The sequence below is a fragment of the Monodelphis domestica genome, chromosome 2 (genome assembly GCF_027887165.1).
Source record: "Monodelphis domestica isolate mMonDom1 chromosome 2, mMonDom1.pri, whole genome shotgun sequence".
NCBI lineage: Eukaryota > Metazoa > Chordata > Mammalia > Didelphimorphia > Didelphidae > Monodelphis > Monodelphis domestica.
Window position 1 is genome coordinate 105724367 of NC_077228.1, and position 17522 is coordinate 105741888.

A 17522-nucleotide genomic window follows, 5' to 3' on the forward strand; every position below is an offset into this window, starting at 1 on the left:
AAGAATTGGAAACTGAGGGGATGCCCATCCATTGGGCTGAACAAATTGTGGTATATGATGGTGACGGAATACTATTGTGCTATAAGAAATGAGGTACAGGATGATTTCAGAAAGAGTTGGAAAGACCTTCATGGACCAACATTATACACAGCAACAGCAATACTGTGGAATGACCAACTGTGATAGACTTGCTACTCTCAGCAATGCAATGATCCAGGACAATTCTGAGGAACTTTTGCTTATCCATCTCTAGAGAAAGAACTGTTAGAGTCATTATACAGATCAAAGCATATGATTTTTCACTTTATTTATTTGGGTTTTATTTTGGAGTTTTGGTTTTAAATTCTTTTTCTCTTTGGTATTTATATGATTAAGTTATTTAATTATGGATTATGGAGATATGCTTTGCATGATAATACATGCATGACCCAGATTGAATTGTTTGCCAGCTCTGGGAGGGAAGAGGGAAGGAAGAGAGACAATTTGGATCATATATCTTCAGAAAATTTACATGAAAACTTGTTATTACATGTAATTGGTAAAATAAAATGTCTTTATAATATAGAAAAAAAGGTAGAGGTGAAAAGGGAGTACATTGCAGACATGGGGGACAACAGTACAAAGGACAGAACTAAGACATGGAATGTTGGGTATGAGGAAAAGCAAGTTGGCTGGAATGTATAATTCATGAAAGAGTGAAAGGTCTATAAAACTTAAATCAGTATGAAGGACTTTAAATGTCAAACCAAGGAGTTTGAACCTTTTCCTGGAAGCAATGTCCACTGTGCCACCTAGTTGCCCCAGGGTTGCCCCCTACTAGCTACTAAATGCCATGTGCTTAGATTGCTGGATTTTTGCTTCTACCCTAAAGAGACCCTGGAAGGGCACATCTTATGAAATTACTTCCTTGTCATTTAAAAAAAATTTAAGGTAAAAAAATCATTCTATTGTATAAACTTGACAAACATCAACTTCCAAGGTACCTAGATCCCCTGAGAGTTCTCATTAGCAAACACATTCTTGACAATATGGGTAGAAGGCAATAATTCTATCCATAAATTCATTTGGCTTTAGGGATAGACAGAGAAACATCCTGGAGTTTTTAGGGCCATTTGTTCATGCTGAGCTGAGGAAGGCAATTTATGAGAGTAGATAGACTTGAAGAAAAAAAGGGCAGCTAGGTGGCTCAAGAAATTGAGGAGACAGGCCTAGAAATGGGAGGTGGGTTTGTTTGGCCTCAGATACTTCCTAACTGTGTGACTCTGGGCAAGTCACTTAACTCCCATTTGCCTAGCCATTATCACTCATATGCCTTGATACCAGTTCTTAGTATTGGGTCCAGGATAGAAGGTAAGGGTTTAAGAAAAAAACAAAACAAGAAAAAAGTGAGGAGAGGGCCCTCCTTACTGCCTTATGGTTCCCTTCAAGGATGGAAAAGAGTCTCTGTCCTTGGTCAGCTCATATTGCCCATTCAAATGAAAGTTATAAAGTGCTTTGCAAACCTTAAAGTATAGTATAAATGTTAACTGTTATTATAGTATTATTATTCAGGTACCAATAAGACCCTCTCAAATAAATGCCCCAGAGCTTGGTTTTCAAATATTTTAATTTTCTGTCACCTCCATCATTTCCATCCCCAGAGTGAGCCCTCGTTACCTCTTCATTGTTCCTTCACACTGATCTTCAGGCTACCCAGATCTTTATATGCTTGATCACAATCCAGTCGTCCTGAGTGGTTGTCACCACTAGTCTCAGGCAGCTTGCCTTGTTCTCCATCTCTTCGGACAGCATTTTATGATCGAATTTCCCATTCTGTAGTGTTCCAAGTAGGATGTAACGTTCACAGTTGTTGGCATTGTCATTGGGCTTATATCCCAGTTCTACTTTTCCCTTAAGTAAGAACACTAGATCATCTTCTGAACCTGTCACAATTTGCACTCGTCTTATCTTAGTTGGCTCCTTCAAAATCACAGTCAAGTGGTTGCCTTCCATTGGGTCCAGGGCCCAGAAGAAATCCTCTTCCAGGCTATAGGCTTTCTCAGGAAGATAGTCTTTAAAAATCTGCATGTCAGTATAGATGAATGCAGGTGGGTTGTCAGGCTTCCCAAAGTCCATCTCTAGGAACTCATCCTTTGGTTTTAAGATGATTTCATGAAAGTGCTTCTTAGTAGAGAAGTTGCCTTCTTGGACAGGGAAGTCTATGGGATGGAAGAGTGATGGACTAAATTGGATGGCATTTTTCTGGGCTAGCATCTTGTAGAAGCTAGGGAAGAGCTTCTCAGGGGACATACTCTGATAGTAGAGAAAGAAAGAGGCCAGATGAGGAAGGTCACTGGAGTGGCAGAGCTTGCCTGTGAAGCCCAGCTTAGAGAATTCCATTATCACCCAGGGCCTACCCTCCCAGATCATCAGTGCCCTTTTTATGTTGGTGATGAAGTTGGAAGAACAGTGGATATTGTCCTCCATCAACAGAAAGTAATTGGAGAGGTTGGTAGCAAAGTTCATGAGGAAGGCATAGTCTACAATCTGTTTAAATAGGACAGGGCTGACGAGGGACTCACTAATGTTGGTTCTCAGGGTCCTCAAGGTGTGATAGGGAACAAGTGGGGTGTGGATTACCAGGAGCTGCCCTGCCTGGATTTGCAGGGCAAAGAGTTTGTTAATGTTGAGGATCATCTGTTTGAGAGAGTCTGAGTCAGGACTGGAGAGGTGGAGCAGTACTGTGAAGTACCTCAATTCGACCTTGGAGGAAGCATTGAACACAGACTGCAAAGTACTCAGGAGGTATCTTCCCTGTATTGAGGACAGTCCTATAGTCAGGAGCTCTGGGGAGGAATTTTTGGAGATAGTTAGAGCATAAGGGAGTGGAGAGGACAATTTGTATGAGTTGGTGTTGGGATACTCCCTTAGCCCTTTCTTACTGTTCCTATTCCCTGTCTTTCCTTTTTTATTGTAACTTCCTATTCTTGTTGATAGATTAGATTGTCTAGATCAGGTTTTGGTAACTATTCAGAGGTTAAATGAAAGTTTTATTTTAGAGAATCACAGGACTTTAAGGCTGGATATAAATGTAGACATCACCTACTCCAACTCTAGATGAAAAGAAAAGAATAAATGACTTACTCAAGGTCATCTTTCCATTTACAACCAAAGGTCAGAGATATGCAGATAAAAGGAGCTTTAGTGTTCATCTTGTCCAAATCTTTCATTTTATGGATTTAGAAAATGAGATATGAAAAAGAGAATTATTTGCCCATGGTCCCATTGCCAATAAGTGGCACATATGGTAACCTAGAACTCTTGGCTCATAGCCCAATATTCTTTTCACTAAACCAAGCTCTCTCCTGCCTCCTTTTCAAAAAGTCTTTCCTACAAATTTCAGCCCATAATCTCATAGCTGATCTCCCCCCAGAATTTCCTCTGCCAATTCCTTTAGTATTTCTATTCTTTCTTTCTTAGTACTCTCAAATTGCCCTTCTAATGAATGGTTCTGATCATATCATTCACCAGCTATAAAACATTAATGGCTTTTTGATGCCTAAAAGTTAGTCTAAACTCCTTAGCCTGACATGCAAGGGCTCTCATGATTCTAGACTCAAATCTGTTTTTCTAGACTTATGTCTTCCTTCTCCCCTTCTTGAACCCTCTGCTCTAGCCAAGTTGTCCCATGTATATAAACTATCTTTTCACCTTCATTCAGGGAGATTAGCCTGCTTGGAATATTTTCCTTTCTCTAATGTAAATGTGACCTGTCTTTTAGTCTAGCTTTAGTCCCTTTTCTGTGAGCCCCTCATCCTCTTTGGAATGGCTTTAGAGTAATCAGTCAGGGAGAATTAGAGAAAGAGAATGCGTGAAACAAGCACTGGATTTGGTGTGAGAGAACCTGAATTAATTTCAGCTCTTCCACTAATTATTTGAGGGACCTTTGGGCAAGCCCTTCTTCTCTATAGGAATCAGTTTCCTAATCTCTAAAGCAAAGGGATATCAGATTAAGTGACCTCCTCTAAAGTCTTTTCTGGTCATAAATCCATGATTCTGTCACTATACAAACCTGGCATCCTTCACCATTTGTTCTAGAGGCTGCCCTGGTTTGAATATTCAGTATCATCCCAGGGCCATAGACTGATAACCCTTGGGGTATATGATCTTCTGAGTCCCATGTTGGCTCAAAGGTTCTGGGAGCCTAGAGAACACAATGTAAAGCATTCCCAAGAAGCCCATTCATTCTCCTTTTACTCACCTTCCTCCCTCCCTTCCTTCTTTCCTTCCTTCCTTCCTTCCTTCCTTCCTTCCTTCCTTCTTTCTTTCCTTTCTCCTTCTCTCCTCTCCTTCCTTCCTCCCTTCCTTCCTTCCTTCTTTCTTTCCTTTCTCCTTCTCTCCTCTCCTTCCTTCCTCCCTTCCTTCCTTCCTTCTTTCTTTCCTTTCTCCCTCCCTCCCTCCCCTCCTTCCTTCCTCCCTTCCTTCCTTCTTTCCTTCCTTCCTTCCTTCTTCCCTCCCTTCCTTCCTTCCTCCCTCCCTTCCTTCCTTCCTCCCTCCCTTCCTTCCTCCCTCCCTCCCTCTCTCTCTCCCTTCGTTCCTTCCTCCTTCCCTCCCTCCCTCCTTCCCTCCCTCCCTCCCTCCCTCCCTCCTTCACTCCCTCCATTCCTTCCTTCCTTCCTTCCTTCCTTCCTTCCTTCCTTCCTTCCTTCCTTCCTTCCTTCCTTCCTTCCTTCCTTCCTTCCTTCCTTCCTTCCTTCCTCCCTTCCTTCCAATCTTCCTTCCTTCCTTCCTTCCTTCCTTCCTTCCTTCCTTCCTTCCTTCCTTCCTTCTTCTTTTTCCCCTGCTAATCCATCATTCCCTCCCTTTCCCCCTTCTATTTCTCCAGCTGTCAAGGATATGATTAATGGATTTTTTCAAGGAGGGATGAAGTTTTAGTCAGGACAGAAGCTGGGACATAATGGCTATAGGATTACAATTGTCTACTCACAGTTCTAGGTACCTTTCCCTTCATTCCCCTCTTTTTCTCCTCTCTGCTTCATATTCCTCCTCCTTTTTCTTTCTTAATCACCTTCCCACTCAACTATCATATTCTCTCCCCTCCTAAGAGCTCAGCTTTTCTAGAAGCTCCCTTCCCAGGAACTCACTCTTCTTTTGGGACAGAGTTCCAGCCACGCGTTGGTAGGAGACATTATGGAATAGGTCTGAGCTGTTCTTCCATTCCTTAAAAGTCCTCAAGAGGTTCCCTGATGTGACATACGCCTGGGCTATCGGCCAAGTCAAGTTTTCCTCCTGGGAATAGGATAAACATCAGCTTTTCAGGAATACCTCCCAAGTTCCAGCTGAAAGAGGAAGGAAGGGGTCTCCTCCAGAAAGACTCCACTCCATTCCACATGGAGACTAAGCAATCAACTAGGATATTTTATGTACCTGTTATTTATTTAGAATTGTGCAAGGCACCATGAAGGATACAGAAGACATTTTAAGACATAGTCCCTGACCTCATAGAGTTTACAATCTAATGAATCTAGTATAAACTACTCTGCTTAGACTTTCAAAATATCCCTATCTCCTGGGTCCACTCAACTAATATAAAGTAATTACCCAATATTTATTCCTTTCTTCCTTTTTAAATCCTTATTTTCTGTCCTAGTAACAACTCTAAGATAGAAATTCAAGGGCTAGGCAAACAGGGTTAAATTATTTGCCCAGAGTCACACAGCTAGGACATGTCTGAGGCCAGATTTGAACCTAGGTCCTCCCTATGCCAGGTCTGGTGCCTTATCCACTGTGCCACCTAGCTGCCATTTACCCTAGTATTTCTTAAATTGTCTAACACACAATCGTTGCCAAGTATTTCTTGAATATGATGGTGATGCTGTAACTCATACTAGTTTCATCTTTAAGACAGATTCACAGAGCTAACCTTGGAACAGGAAAAGTAAGGATTTGTCCCAGAGTGCAAAAACGAAGATTTCTCAAATTTTACCCATGCATTTCAGTTGTGTAGATTGGGGTAACATTGGGGTAACAAATTCCTTCCACTGAGATGATTTTGTCTTAATTACTTCTATCATTTTGATATAAATTACAAAGTGAATTCTTTTTTGTTTGTTCCAGGCACAATTCATGCTGCTTTTTTCTCACTACTTGCCCTGGGCACCAAGATTACTATACTAGTAACAGCTTTATATCTATGTGTCCTCTATGCTTAAGATACGTTATTTTCTTGTCTCTGCTCTGCCTATTCAGATTCTATTCATTTCTCAAGGCTCACATTCCTCATTCTTCTCTATTAAACCTTTCCTCATTACTCCAAGCTCTCATCAGTTCTTCTGTCCTTCATGACATGGATACATATATCCCATGCTCTAACACTTAATTTTTGTCTTTGTAACATAGTGATCAGCACATACTAGTTGCTTTATTAGAGTGACTTTTGATTGGTTGATTTCATCTCAGAGGTTATTGCTACTTGGTTGTTACTTACTAGGGCTTGGTCTTTAATGTTGCTAGTGGTTCCCAAACTGCTGAAGATACTGAGAAGCACTGAGCCAGTTAGCACAAAGACATAGAGTTGAATAGAAAGCTGCATGATGCTTAGGTTGAGGTACAGTTCTATAGGGAAGAGTGAAGAAGCTTCATGATATAACAAGGCAGAATTCGGTACAACTGAGTTCTAGTAATGGCTTCAAATCTAACTAGTTATATACCTTGGGCAAGTCATTGATTTTCTCATTAGTAACACAAGAGGGATGGATTAGATAATGCATAATCATTTTGGCTTTTATTATTCTGTGGTTTTATGAGGAAGGTTCAAGAATCAGAATTTAAAATCCAAAGACTTTTATTTCTACCCAGGCTTAGAAGTGTCCAAATCTCCCTTGGACACATTCTTCCTCTCTTTGTTCTAGTTACAGGAAACCTTCCTCTTTCCTCCCCTTAATCCACCCCCCAAACCTTTACTTTCTGTCTTAGAATCAATACTAAATATTGATTCCAAGGTAGAAGAGTGATAAGGGCAAGACAACTAGGGTCACACAGGTAGGAAATGTCAGATCAAATTTGAACCCAAATTTGAACCAAATCAAATTTGAACTCCCATCTCTGGCTCTCTATCCATTGAGTCACCTAGCTGCCTTTACCCCTTTAATTCTACTATCTTCCTTCTAGTGATTATTTCCCATTTATCCCGTGTTTAGATCATTTGTTGTTTGTGTATCATACCTCCCCATTAGATTGTAAGCTCCCTGACAGTCTATGTATCCCCAACATTTAGATCAGTGCCTGGCACATAGTAAGTGCTAAATAAATGTTTATTGAATAATTGTTTGCTCACCATTTGTATTTTTTCTTCCCCAGAGTCTTTAGCCCTTTGCCAACCTGAATACAGTCCTTCTATAAGAATGAATGGAGATTGCTAAGAATGACTTTGTCCTTCTGCCTTTTGCATGTCCCAGGTGGTTTGTCAATTGAAGAAAGCCTGCTTTCCTCTAAACAAGCCACCTAAAAGAAGTAGATAAGGTATGAAGATGGGTGTAGAAGTTGGAAGGGGAGGAGAATAAGGAACACTTGGCCTGTGATGCCCATTGCTTCCTAAATGGCCCCCTTCTTCCCTTAGAACTTGTGCTTATATTCTCTGTCCTTAGATCCCTGCCCCACTGTTCTCTTTCAAATCTCTTTTCAAATCTTTTTTACATTTCTTTCTTTTAGTTGAAAACTTGAATCTTTTAGCTGAGCTCCCCATGGATATTCCCTCTTCCTGGAATCTCCAGGGCTGTGGAAGAGGCAGTGAGCAAAGGGATTGGAAAGAAATAAGCAAAAAAAAAAATCTAACCAATTCAAACCCCTCACCACGGTTGCCGTTCCAGGTCCATTTAAGTTATTATTTTTTTCCTGTTTCTTGCTTCCAGAATATCCAGAAAACAAGGCTCAGGTGCTTCTTCAGGATTCAGAGCTTTCTCCAGTGTTAGTAGAATAAATTTGAACCCCCTGAGGCTGGGTTTGTGACTGGTCTGAGCTGGATGGGATCAGTTGCCTCTTCTGAGTTTGGCCAAAGCTGGATCCTCCTAGGTAACAGTCCCCTGACAACCATTGTTTCTCCTGATGGGCATACTCATTATCCCCCTCCCCAGGGCACCTGCTCAGATGTATATATGGCACAGGTTTGAAGGACAGTATAGGAATAAGGCCTGGAGGTGTTGTTGCTTTTAGAAAAACAGAAAAAAAATTCATAGAATCTCAGAGATGGGGCAGATTTTAAAGTTCAGTTAGTCCAAATCCCTAATCTGACCTTAAATGATGGAAACTCAATTCTAGAGAGATGAAGTGACTTTCCTGATGTTATATAACAATGGCAGAGCCAGAACTAGAAAAAATTCAGGTCTTATGGATATACTGTATTTGATTCTCTGGGCCTACCCAGAGAATTATGTTTGATTTGTAGCAATAAGAATACATAATGCATATCAGGTATTTACATTCTGAATCATAACTGTAGCAAAATTACAGTTTTGAAGTAGCCACCAAAATAATTTTTTGGTTTGGGGTCACCACAACATGAAGAACTGTATTGCGGGGTCACGGCATTAGAAAGGTTGAGAACCACTGCTGTAGTGGATAGTTAATATCCTGCTTCAGATGGTAATTAGAGGTGTGACTTTGGGCAAATCATTTAATCAGGATCAGCATTTGAATCATAGTCTAGCACTCTACCCACAATATCACCTACCTGTTCCTTTCCACCTTTTTTACACTATCCCACTTTCTTCATCTATAAAGTGGGGATAATAATAACACCTGCCTAACTGGGCTGTGCAGATCCATTGAAATAATAGCTATATAAGCACTTTCCAAATCTTAATGTATTCTATAAGTGTTAGCTATTATTGCTTTAAATGTTTTTTAACATTTCAATTTATCATTTCTTTTTAAGTTTGAAGCTCTAAATTATCTCTTTTCCTCCCACTACTTCTCCTTCCTACACTTAGAAGGCAAATAATATTGAATCAATTATTCATGTGAAATCATAACTATTTCCAAAAAAAGCAACAATGATAAAATGATAAAATTATGTCAGTTTTCACTTAAAGTCTATCAGTTCTCTCTCTGGAGTCCTTTGGAATTGCCTTGGACCATTCTGTCATTCAGAGTAGCTAAGTTTTTTTTACCATTGATCACCATTACAACATTGCTGTTACTGTGCACAATGATCTCCCTGTTCTCACTTCACTTTTTATCTATTATCGTTATGGAAGAAGGAGAAGGAAGCTGTTAATTTTGAGCAACTTTATTATTGGGAATTTGCCAGATACAATTTGAAAGTGTCAGGTTTGGTTAAGGTGCTTTTGCTGCTCTAATCACATTTGATAAACTGTGATCCAGTTGCCTCCTACAGTTTCTGGGCTCTGGATAAAGTTGAGGAAATCTGACTAGAGAACTCCTACCTGCCAGAGGCAATATGGGGAGAAAAAGCTTAGAAAACTGTGCTAAAGGGATATGAATTTGATACTCAGTTATGGCTCTGTTTTCATCACTCTACCCCCTTCTAAGAGATTATAGTTTTCTGTTCTAAATATAATCTACACCATTTGCCACCCCCATTTTGAGGAGTGTCTGTAAGCTGATAATTATGCTGGTCAAAAGGATATAAATTTAAAGCTAGAAGAGACCTTAGACATTTTACAGATGAGGAAACTGGGATTGGGAGAGGTTAAGTTCCTTGCCTAGAGTCACACAACTATTAAGTCTGGGACAATATTTAAACCTGGATCTAGCATTCTGCCCAGAGTGTACCCTAGATGCTCCTCCTTCCCCTTTCTTTGCATTGGTGAAAGAGGAGGCACTGTAAATGATTCTTATTATCTTTGGTTCTTCCCAAAGGGCCTGAAAAAAATTTAAGAGCTATTTCTCCATAAGATCCCTTCAATCAAAACACTTTGTCTAACTGCTCATTTCTTCAGATGGTATCCGGCAGGTAAAATATTTGAAAGCTCTAGCCTTAGGCAGCCAGTTTCATAAAACAGGAAGAATATAGTAGTTGTGTTCAAATGTATTAAAGGTTGTCATCAGAAAAGAATCTTCTCCTTAGTTTTACAGATCGGGGCCATAAGGGGTAGAAGTTGCAGAGGCACATTTAGATTCCTATAAGAGCATCCTAACAGCAATCCCAAAGTAGCATGTGCTGCCTCAAAAGGTATTGAGTTCCCCCTCTCCAAAAGATGTTCAAGCAAAAATTGGATAACCACTTGTGAGGATGTTGTAAAAGGGGTTCTTGTTCAGAATTCATAGATTTTATTAGGTTGAACACAGTACTGGATTTGGAGTCAGGAAGACCTGAGCTTCAATTTCCCCCCATATTCCTGTGAAAATTTTCTGATTGAGCTTCCTATAAAACTGGGAAGCATGGCCACCAAAAAAAATCTCCTCTCAGGGATTTTACAGGATAGTGATATAGTGAGAGGCTTGAAAATGTGTGTGTGTGTGTGTGTGTGTGTGTGTGTGTGTGTGTGTGTATGTTGATCATCTTCCCTATGTCCACATGAACACACACACCTAAATGCAACTTGTGGGAAGGTATGGATGGATGTTACTAGAGAGTCTGGAAACCCACGTGTCTCTCACAGATGGAAGAATGTCTCTCCTCTTCCAAAATCTCATACCAACACTATTCCATTCTCATGTACATGTAACATTGTCATCATTCTCTCTGCCAATTAGAAGAACTATATAAAATGCTCCAGGATTGAAAACAGTATTACACTAATCATCTATTTATCTGTCCATCCATCTCTCTCTCTCTCTCTCTCTCTCTCTCTCTCTCTCTCTCTCTCTCTCTCTCTCTCTCTCTCTCTCTTTCTCTCTCTCTCTCTCTCTCTCTCTCTCTCTCTCTCTCTCTCTCTCTCTCTCTCTCCATCCATCTCTCTCTCTCTTTTTGTTGGGAGTCTGATTTATTTTAAAATAATTGCAGTATTTTTTTAGATCTGAACCTCTAAATTTATGATCCTATGAATATACACAATAACTTCAATAATGTGAGCAGAAAAAACAAGAAAACAATCAAAACTGAATATTGAAGAACCATAAGGCAGCTAGGGATTTTACAGGATGATGATGTAGTGAGAGGCTTGAATACCACTGAGAAAAAAGTAAGGATATATGTGACCCTTGTCCTAGAGAAGAGAAGATAATAAGTTAAAATCTGGCCTCAGATACTTACTAGCTGTATGACCCCAGAAAAGTCACTTAACCCTGGTGTTGCCCTTCTGATTTAGAGTTGTTACTAAGATAAAAGATAAGGTAGAAGAACAGGGAGAAGAAGGAGGAAGAGAAGCAGAAGAAGACAATGAGGACATATGGTTTGTTTTTTTCTTCATGTTTTAGGTACTATCAGATGGAAGAACTGCCATGTATGCATCTTGGATTTACAGCTGAATTGGTCCTCAGAGGTCATTGAGTACAACGTTCTGGTGCACAGAAAGGTTAAGTGACTTGCTCAGGGTCACATGGTAGGACTTGAATCCAGGGCTCCTTGATTCCATGTCTGGTACCCTATTTGCTATGACATGCTGCCTCATGTTTTTGCATTATTCAGTTTCAATTGCTGTTCTTTCCACTCGCATTGTTGCAGCCATTGTGTCTTGGACCACTAGGTAAAGGAATATAGTACATTGAAAATGCCTGGGTACTTTGGGTGAGCTGGGAGTTGAGCCTGGGACAGCCTTGTGTGTCATTGCCCTGGAGATTCTGGGTTTGTGTATCATATCCCTGGAGACCCCAATGAAGACCATAACAAAAGAGACATCATCTTGAGTTTGTGTTCATGTATTTTATGGATACCCTTGGTTATCTGTTGCCATATCTATATTGCCAGTAACCATGTGGATGGGTATGTTTGGAGAGGGAAGTCAGTATGACTGGTTGCCAAATATAGTACCAACTCAGTTTCCTATAAGTAATGTAAGAATTGAAATAATATCTCTACCCAGATATCTATTTTATAAAGTATATTGGAAAGGGTAGACAATCATTCCTAAGTAACTTGACCGTGTGGTGCCTAGCCTGCCAGTCTCTTTCTTCCTTCACTCCACCTGCCTGTTCTGCATTCTGACTTCTTCCTTCCTAATTCTCTTCTTGGTTCTCCCCTGATTCTCTCTTGATTCTCCCCCAATTCTCCCCAAACCTTGACCTTTATTGACCCACAGCATGCTGACTGACACAAAACCTGGCACAACTGTGGTATGTTAGGAATGTTTGATAGACAGATAAAGTTATTGGGGGGGGAGGGGAGGATCTTCCTTGACACAATCCTCCCTGTGATCCTTTGGGAGACTCATCTCCCCAATGGATCATTTAAATATAACTATCATATAACTAAATACCTTCTAGCTAAAAATACATACAATATTACATTTTTCTAAGAGGGAGTTACAATAGTTAGAGATGAGAATAAAATACAAAGACTGATTGATAGATGCATTGACAAAATGCCAATTAGGGGGCTGTCCCCTTTGTCACAAGAGTTTACATTCAGAAGAAGTATGTTCAATCCCCTTCAATTCAGTTCATTATATCCCAAAGTTCATTCTGGATCTTTTGATGCAGTGTGTGGCTTCTTCAGGCACTTTACAGCACCTTCTCCAAAAGGATCCGCTTTCTTTTTGGATGTTGCCAAGTTTCTTTTCCTGAAATTTCTCCAAAAAATTTTAAACCTTAAATTTTTTAGGATACTTACACAATCCCCCCTGAGGAGGGTGTTGACAAACACCAGAATCACACTGAGATAAATGACTGAGTTATGAGGTATATGAAACAATTGTCAAAAGAAAAACAAAAACAAAAAAAAACCACCCCCAAAAAATCCCAAATAAAAGAGTGAAAAAATGAAATTTCATATAAAATAATAAGAAATACAGAAATGATAAAAAATAAAAATTTTACATGTATGAAATTCTGAGTAAAAAATAATAAACCTGTAACAGGTTCTTGAATCACAGTAAAATCCAATTAAAGTGGCTTATGTTCCACAAGCCTGTAGGACAATAGCAGCAACACAGAACTTTACCCATTTGCAGCCAAGACTACAGAAAATTGCCAAACTATAAGAGAGAAAGGACTAAGTTTCAGCAGCAAATGGGAAAAATCATTCTTTGGTCTGATTTTACCACTACTGTCAGAGATAGGGGGATCCAGGATGATAGCTAACCTGAGGCACTTGACTCAAAGTATTGCACATGGAGTGTGGTTCAAGAAAGTCCTGCCTCTTAACATATGTCAAGTGCCTCAACCTTGATTCGCACACTAGGTTCAAGTCCTTTTGTATTGGCATAGAAGTTCAACAATCCTCCCTGCATTGGATTTGGTCTGTTTTGGCCTTGTGCTATTTGGCACTGTATATTGGCTCTTTTGTTCCCTTCTCCTGGAATTAGACATAGACATAATCTTTTAACAAAGTCCCATAACATTTATCAATAAATAGCAGGTTTCCATAGTCTTTTGCCTTTTGGATATGCATATTACTAGGGCTAATAGATACTGTAAACTTTATCCTTCAAGTTAAAAAAACATTAATACTGATCTCATGTACTTCAAGTATCACCAAGGTTAGGAAAAAAGAAAGAAAAATAAATCAAATATCCTACTGCAAACAGAAAGAGAAAAAATGGAAAAAAATATAATTTCCTAGTTAAATATTCCATGTAACAATGTGTTAGCTAAGCAGAGGCACAACACAATAAGTGGTCACTCAAAAATGAAATTTATATCACTCTTAACTTGGCCAGGATCTGCAGTGTGATTGCACATAATTTTTCACCAGGTAAAAACCTTTTAAAAAACAGTAGTACAACAACTAATACAGATTCTAAAAAATGCCAAAATCCTCAAAATTATAAGAACCCATTTGAGGACAATAACAAACAAACCAACTATCATTAGGATTCACATGATTTGCTGTGTGACATCCAAAAACCTATAAACACATGAATACTTGTCACAAGTTCTACAGATTTAGCCAATCTTTCAACCTTGGCAAAGATATTTTTAACAAAGTCTATCATTACCATCTTTCCAAAATTTAGTGGGAGAGAAACCCAAAAAACCTCAGTACTGTTGATGAATAATTACAAAATATAATAAATCCATTTAGAAGCTACAAGGTTTCATAGGAAAAATCATTCCCACCTCCCAGATGAGATTATAACACTTCAGAGGGTAACTTAGCCATTTAGGCACCTCCCTCCCTCTTGGTATGAGACTGTAACAGTACACCAGAACTGTCTCCAATATGTTCCAACCATTTTCACATGGAGCTGAGGACTAAAAAGCAAAAATCACTTCGGATACATCATCCATTACATTTACAATAAATGCAGAGATGGGAAAATACAAAAATGCCATTGCACTCTACTTCTGCTACAAATAGACCCTTACCTCTTTTTTTAAAAAATATATTTTATTTGATCATTTCCAAGCATTATTCGTTAAGGACATAGATCATTTTCTTTTCCTCCCCCCCAACCCCATAGCCGACGCGTAAGTCCACTGGGCCTTAGATGTTTTCTTGATTTGAACCGATTGCTTTGTTGATAGTATTTGCATTAGAGTGTTCATTTAGAGTCTATCCTCTGTCATGACCCCTCAACCTCTGTATTCAGGCAGTTGCTTTTTCTCGGTGTTTCCACTCCCATAGTTTATCCTTTGCTTATGAATGGTGTTTTTTTCTCCTGGATCCCTGCAAGTTGTTTAGGGACATTACACCGCCACTAATGGAGAAGTCCATTACGTTCGATTATACCACAGTGTATTAGTCTCTGTGTACAATGTTCTCCTGGTTCTGCTCCTCTCGCTCTGCATCACTTCCTGGAGGTTGTTCCAGTCTCCATGGAACTTCTCCACTTTATTATTCCTTTTAGCACAATAGTACTCCATCACCAACATATACCACAGTTTGTTCAGCCATTCCCCAATTGATGGGCATCCCCTCGTTTTCCAGTTTTGGGCCACCAGACCCTTACCTCTTTTTACAAACAACTCAAGAGGCAAGCAAATAAATGATCAAAGGTAGGGATGCTCCCAGATATCTGAAAACCACTTTTTAAGACTCAGTAAAATCAACTGAGATTATTAGATAATTAAATTCCCAAAACTTGTATACAGGTTGAAACCAACATGATGGAATCCATCCATCAGCTCTGTGTGACAATTAACAAAGGCAAAAAAGGAATCAAATTCTGTTTATGGGCTTTTACAATGAACATTCTTCAGTACAAACATAGTTATAAGGGAGGTACAAATAAAGACAATGTAACAGAAAATTTCAATTTTGATAACTTATGAAGTGGTTAACAGTAAATTACATACATCTTGTATTTAAGACTTGTGTTACAGAGACTTCTTCATTCCGGGGAGGGAAACAAACTGAAACAGTTAACATTAATAAGGCAATGAGGTCTGAAAAGGCTTAAAAATTCACTTCCAGACTCTTTGAGGTTCCTTCCCCTCCCAAGTACCACCAGTCAGCACAATTTCTTTGTTCACACCTCTGGGTTCCCCCATACTGAGGGGAGTTCCTGCACTGAGTACAGGTGTTTGGGTATGTTTTGATTTTTATATATATATTTATAAATACTGGTACTTGTGGGAATATCATGTTGATAAATCGACCATGCCCTTCAGTGAGGAAACCATTCTTTCCTTGGGACCAAACCATTCTAGCTTAACTCCTTCAGTAAAATCTAGCATCTGAATAACTATTCCTCCTACCAATATTACTATTCCTGAAACTTCTATTCCTATTTTCCTGATTTCTCTTCTTATAATTCATAATTACATGACTAACTTTTCCACAAAAATGACATGTTAGTGGTTGTTTCATGGATTCTAGTAAGGGTGCTATGATCTCCTTGCTTAACCTTTACAACAGTTTCAGTTAATTATTTTATTTCCTTCCTCAATGTCTCTACTAAAGTAGCATTCTCCTTATCCTTCTCACCCTGTTTAGAAGTCAATTCATTTATTTCCTTCCTCAATGCTTCCACTAAATCAGTGTTCTCCTTTTCCTTATGTCCCTCAAAAGCATAAACTGTCACTCTTTTCAATTCTTCAGGGTCTATAGTAGGTCAATTTGGACAGCTAATATCATCTGTGGTAACTGCTACTTGGCCTGTGTTCTGGAGTTCAATGGAGTGGGTTGTAGTGAGGCTGGCAGGGGGAAAGGAGTGGGGTGGTGGAATGGAGCTGGTCAGCAGGTGGAGAGGCAGAGCGTAAGGATTGGGAGTGTGGTGGAGAGGAGTGGGGGAAGGGCTGGGGTGGGGTGGAGAGGAACAGGGGAGGGGCTGGGGGTTGGGTGGAGAGGAAGGGGGATGGCACCGGGTACTGGGTGGAGAGGAGTAGGATGGCTGAGGTCTAGAGGAGTCATAGTAAGGTGGGTGGGAAGGAGAGTATGGAAAAGGATTGAAGTAGGGATGGTACAGGTGGGGATAGGGGAGATATGTGGGTAAGGGAGGGTAGGGAGGTAGATTGGGAAGAAAGGGGATGGGAGGAGTAGGGGATGAGCAAGGTCTGATAGGGAGAGGAGCTGAGGGGTTCAAGTCCTGGTTTGGGTCAGTATGAGGAGAAACCTCCTCACAGGCCAGGTGGGATGATAGAGTGTGTTTCTTGCTAGATTTCACTGAAGGAGTTAAGCTAGAATGGTTTGGTCCCAAGGAAAGAATGGTTTCCTCACTGAAGGGGATGGTCGATTTATCAACATGATATTCCCACAAGTACCAGTATTTATAATCTTTGGAATCTTTGTTTTTAATGGCTAACTTCAAATCTTTTAAGATCTTGAAGTCAAAAGAGTCGAACTTTGGCCAAGTAAAAGATATGTCCACCCATGCCTTACAAAGCTTTCTAGCTTCTTTCTTTGTCATCCAATTCTCCTTAGGCAAATTAGGATCTGCCCAGAAATTTAGAAATTTATGCAGGGATGAATCAGGAGGAATATGTCCTGATTCCCCTTAATGTGTTGCAGTATTTCCAATATTGTCTAGTCTGTATGTCTTATTTAAGCTAGTTTGAGTATATTGCTAAATGGCCAGTTTAAACAATGAAATGTTCCTAAAACATAAAAAAAATAGAGACACAAAGTTCTTCAATGTTATTGTGGAAGGCAATAAGTGGAGGTTAAAAACAAAAGGCTAATGTAAGGAAACAGTAATTGTAGCACAGCAATAGTATCAATAATGAATGTGTATTCAGTGTAATAATTTATTAATAATTAATAACAACATGCAATATACATTTATTGTAATTATTGTCACTAATAATTATATGCATTTATCATAATTATCAACAATATTATATATAATTAATATTGTACATCTATTATAATTATTGTTGTTAATAATTAATAAGCATAAAACAAGCATCAATAATCAATAATAACCATTAGTGATTAATAATGACTAATAATAGTTATTGAAAATTAGTAATTATTGTTATTGATAGTATTATTAATACTATTGTGTTCTAAAATTATTCCTTAATATTGCATGTAATTAATT

The 17522-nt window shown here is 39.2% G+C and overlaps 1 protein-coding gene and 1 long non-coding RNA gene across 4 annotated transcripts; one reads left to right on the forward strand and one right to left on the reverse strand.

Moving 5' to 3' along the window:
* Positions 1–1588: 1588 nt before the first annotated feature.
* On the reverse strand, positions 1589–7455 carry LOC100015496 (alpha-1,3-mannosyl-glycoprotein 4-beta-N-acetylglucosaminyltransferase C-like). Of its 3 annotated transcripts, XM_007481168.3 has the most exons (4): positions 7316–7455; positions 6467–6594; positions 5124–5268; positions 1589–2825 (listed from the first exon to the last, which is right to left on the reverse strand). In XM_007481168.3, the coding sequence occupies exons 2-4, from the start codon at positions 6569–6571 to the stop codon at positions 1684–1686; spliced, it is 1392 nt and encodes a 463-aa protein (XP_007481230.1). In that variant the 5' UTR covers positions 6572–6594; positions 7316–7455; the 3' UTR covers positions 1589–1683. The 3 variants fall into 3 exon arrangements, with proteins under 3 accessions (XP_007481230.1, XP_056671718.1, XP_007481231.1); XM_056815740.1 differs by lacking the exon at positions 6467–6594 and having other exon boundaries at positions 7316–7444; XM_007481169.3 differs by lacking the exons at positions 5124–5268; positions 6467–6594; positions 7316–7455 and adding an exon at positions 4052–4183.
* Positions 7456–7922: 467 nt separating this feature from the next.
* LOC103103228 (uncharacterized) lies at positions 7923–16245 on the forward strand. The gene is made up of 3 exons (XR_461531.3): positions 7923–8049; positions 9859–9952; positions 11359–16245. It is a non-coding gene; the product is annotated as an uncharacterized LOC103103228 (long non-coding RNA).
* Positions 16246–17522: the final 1277 nt, after the last annotated feature.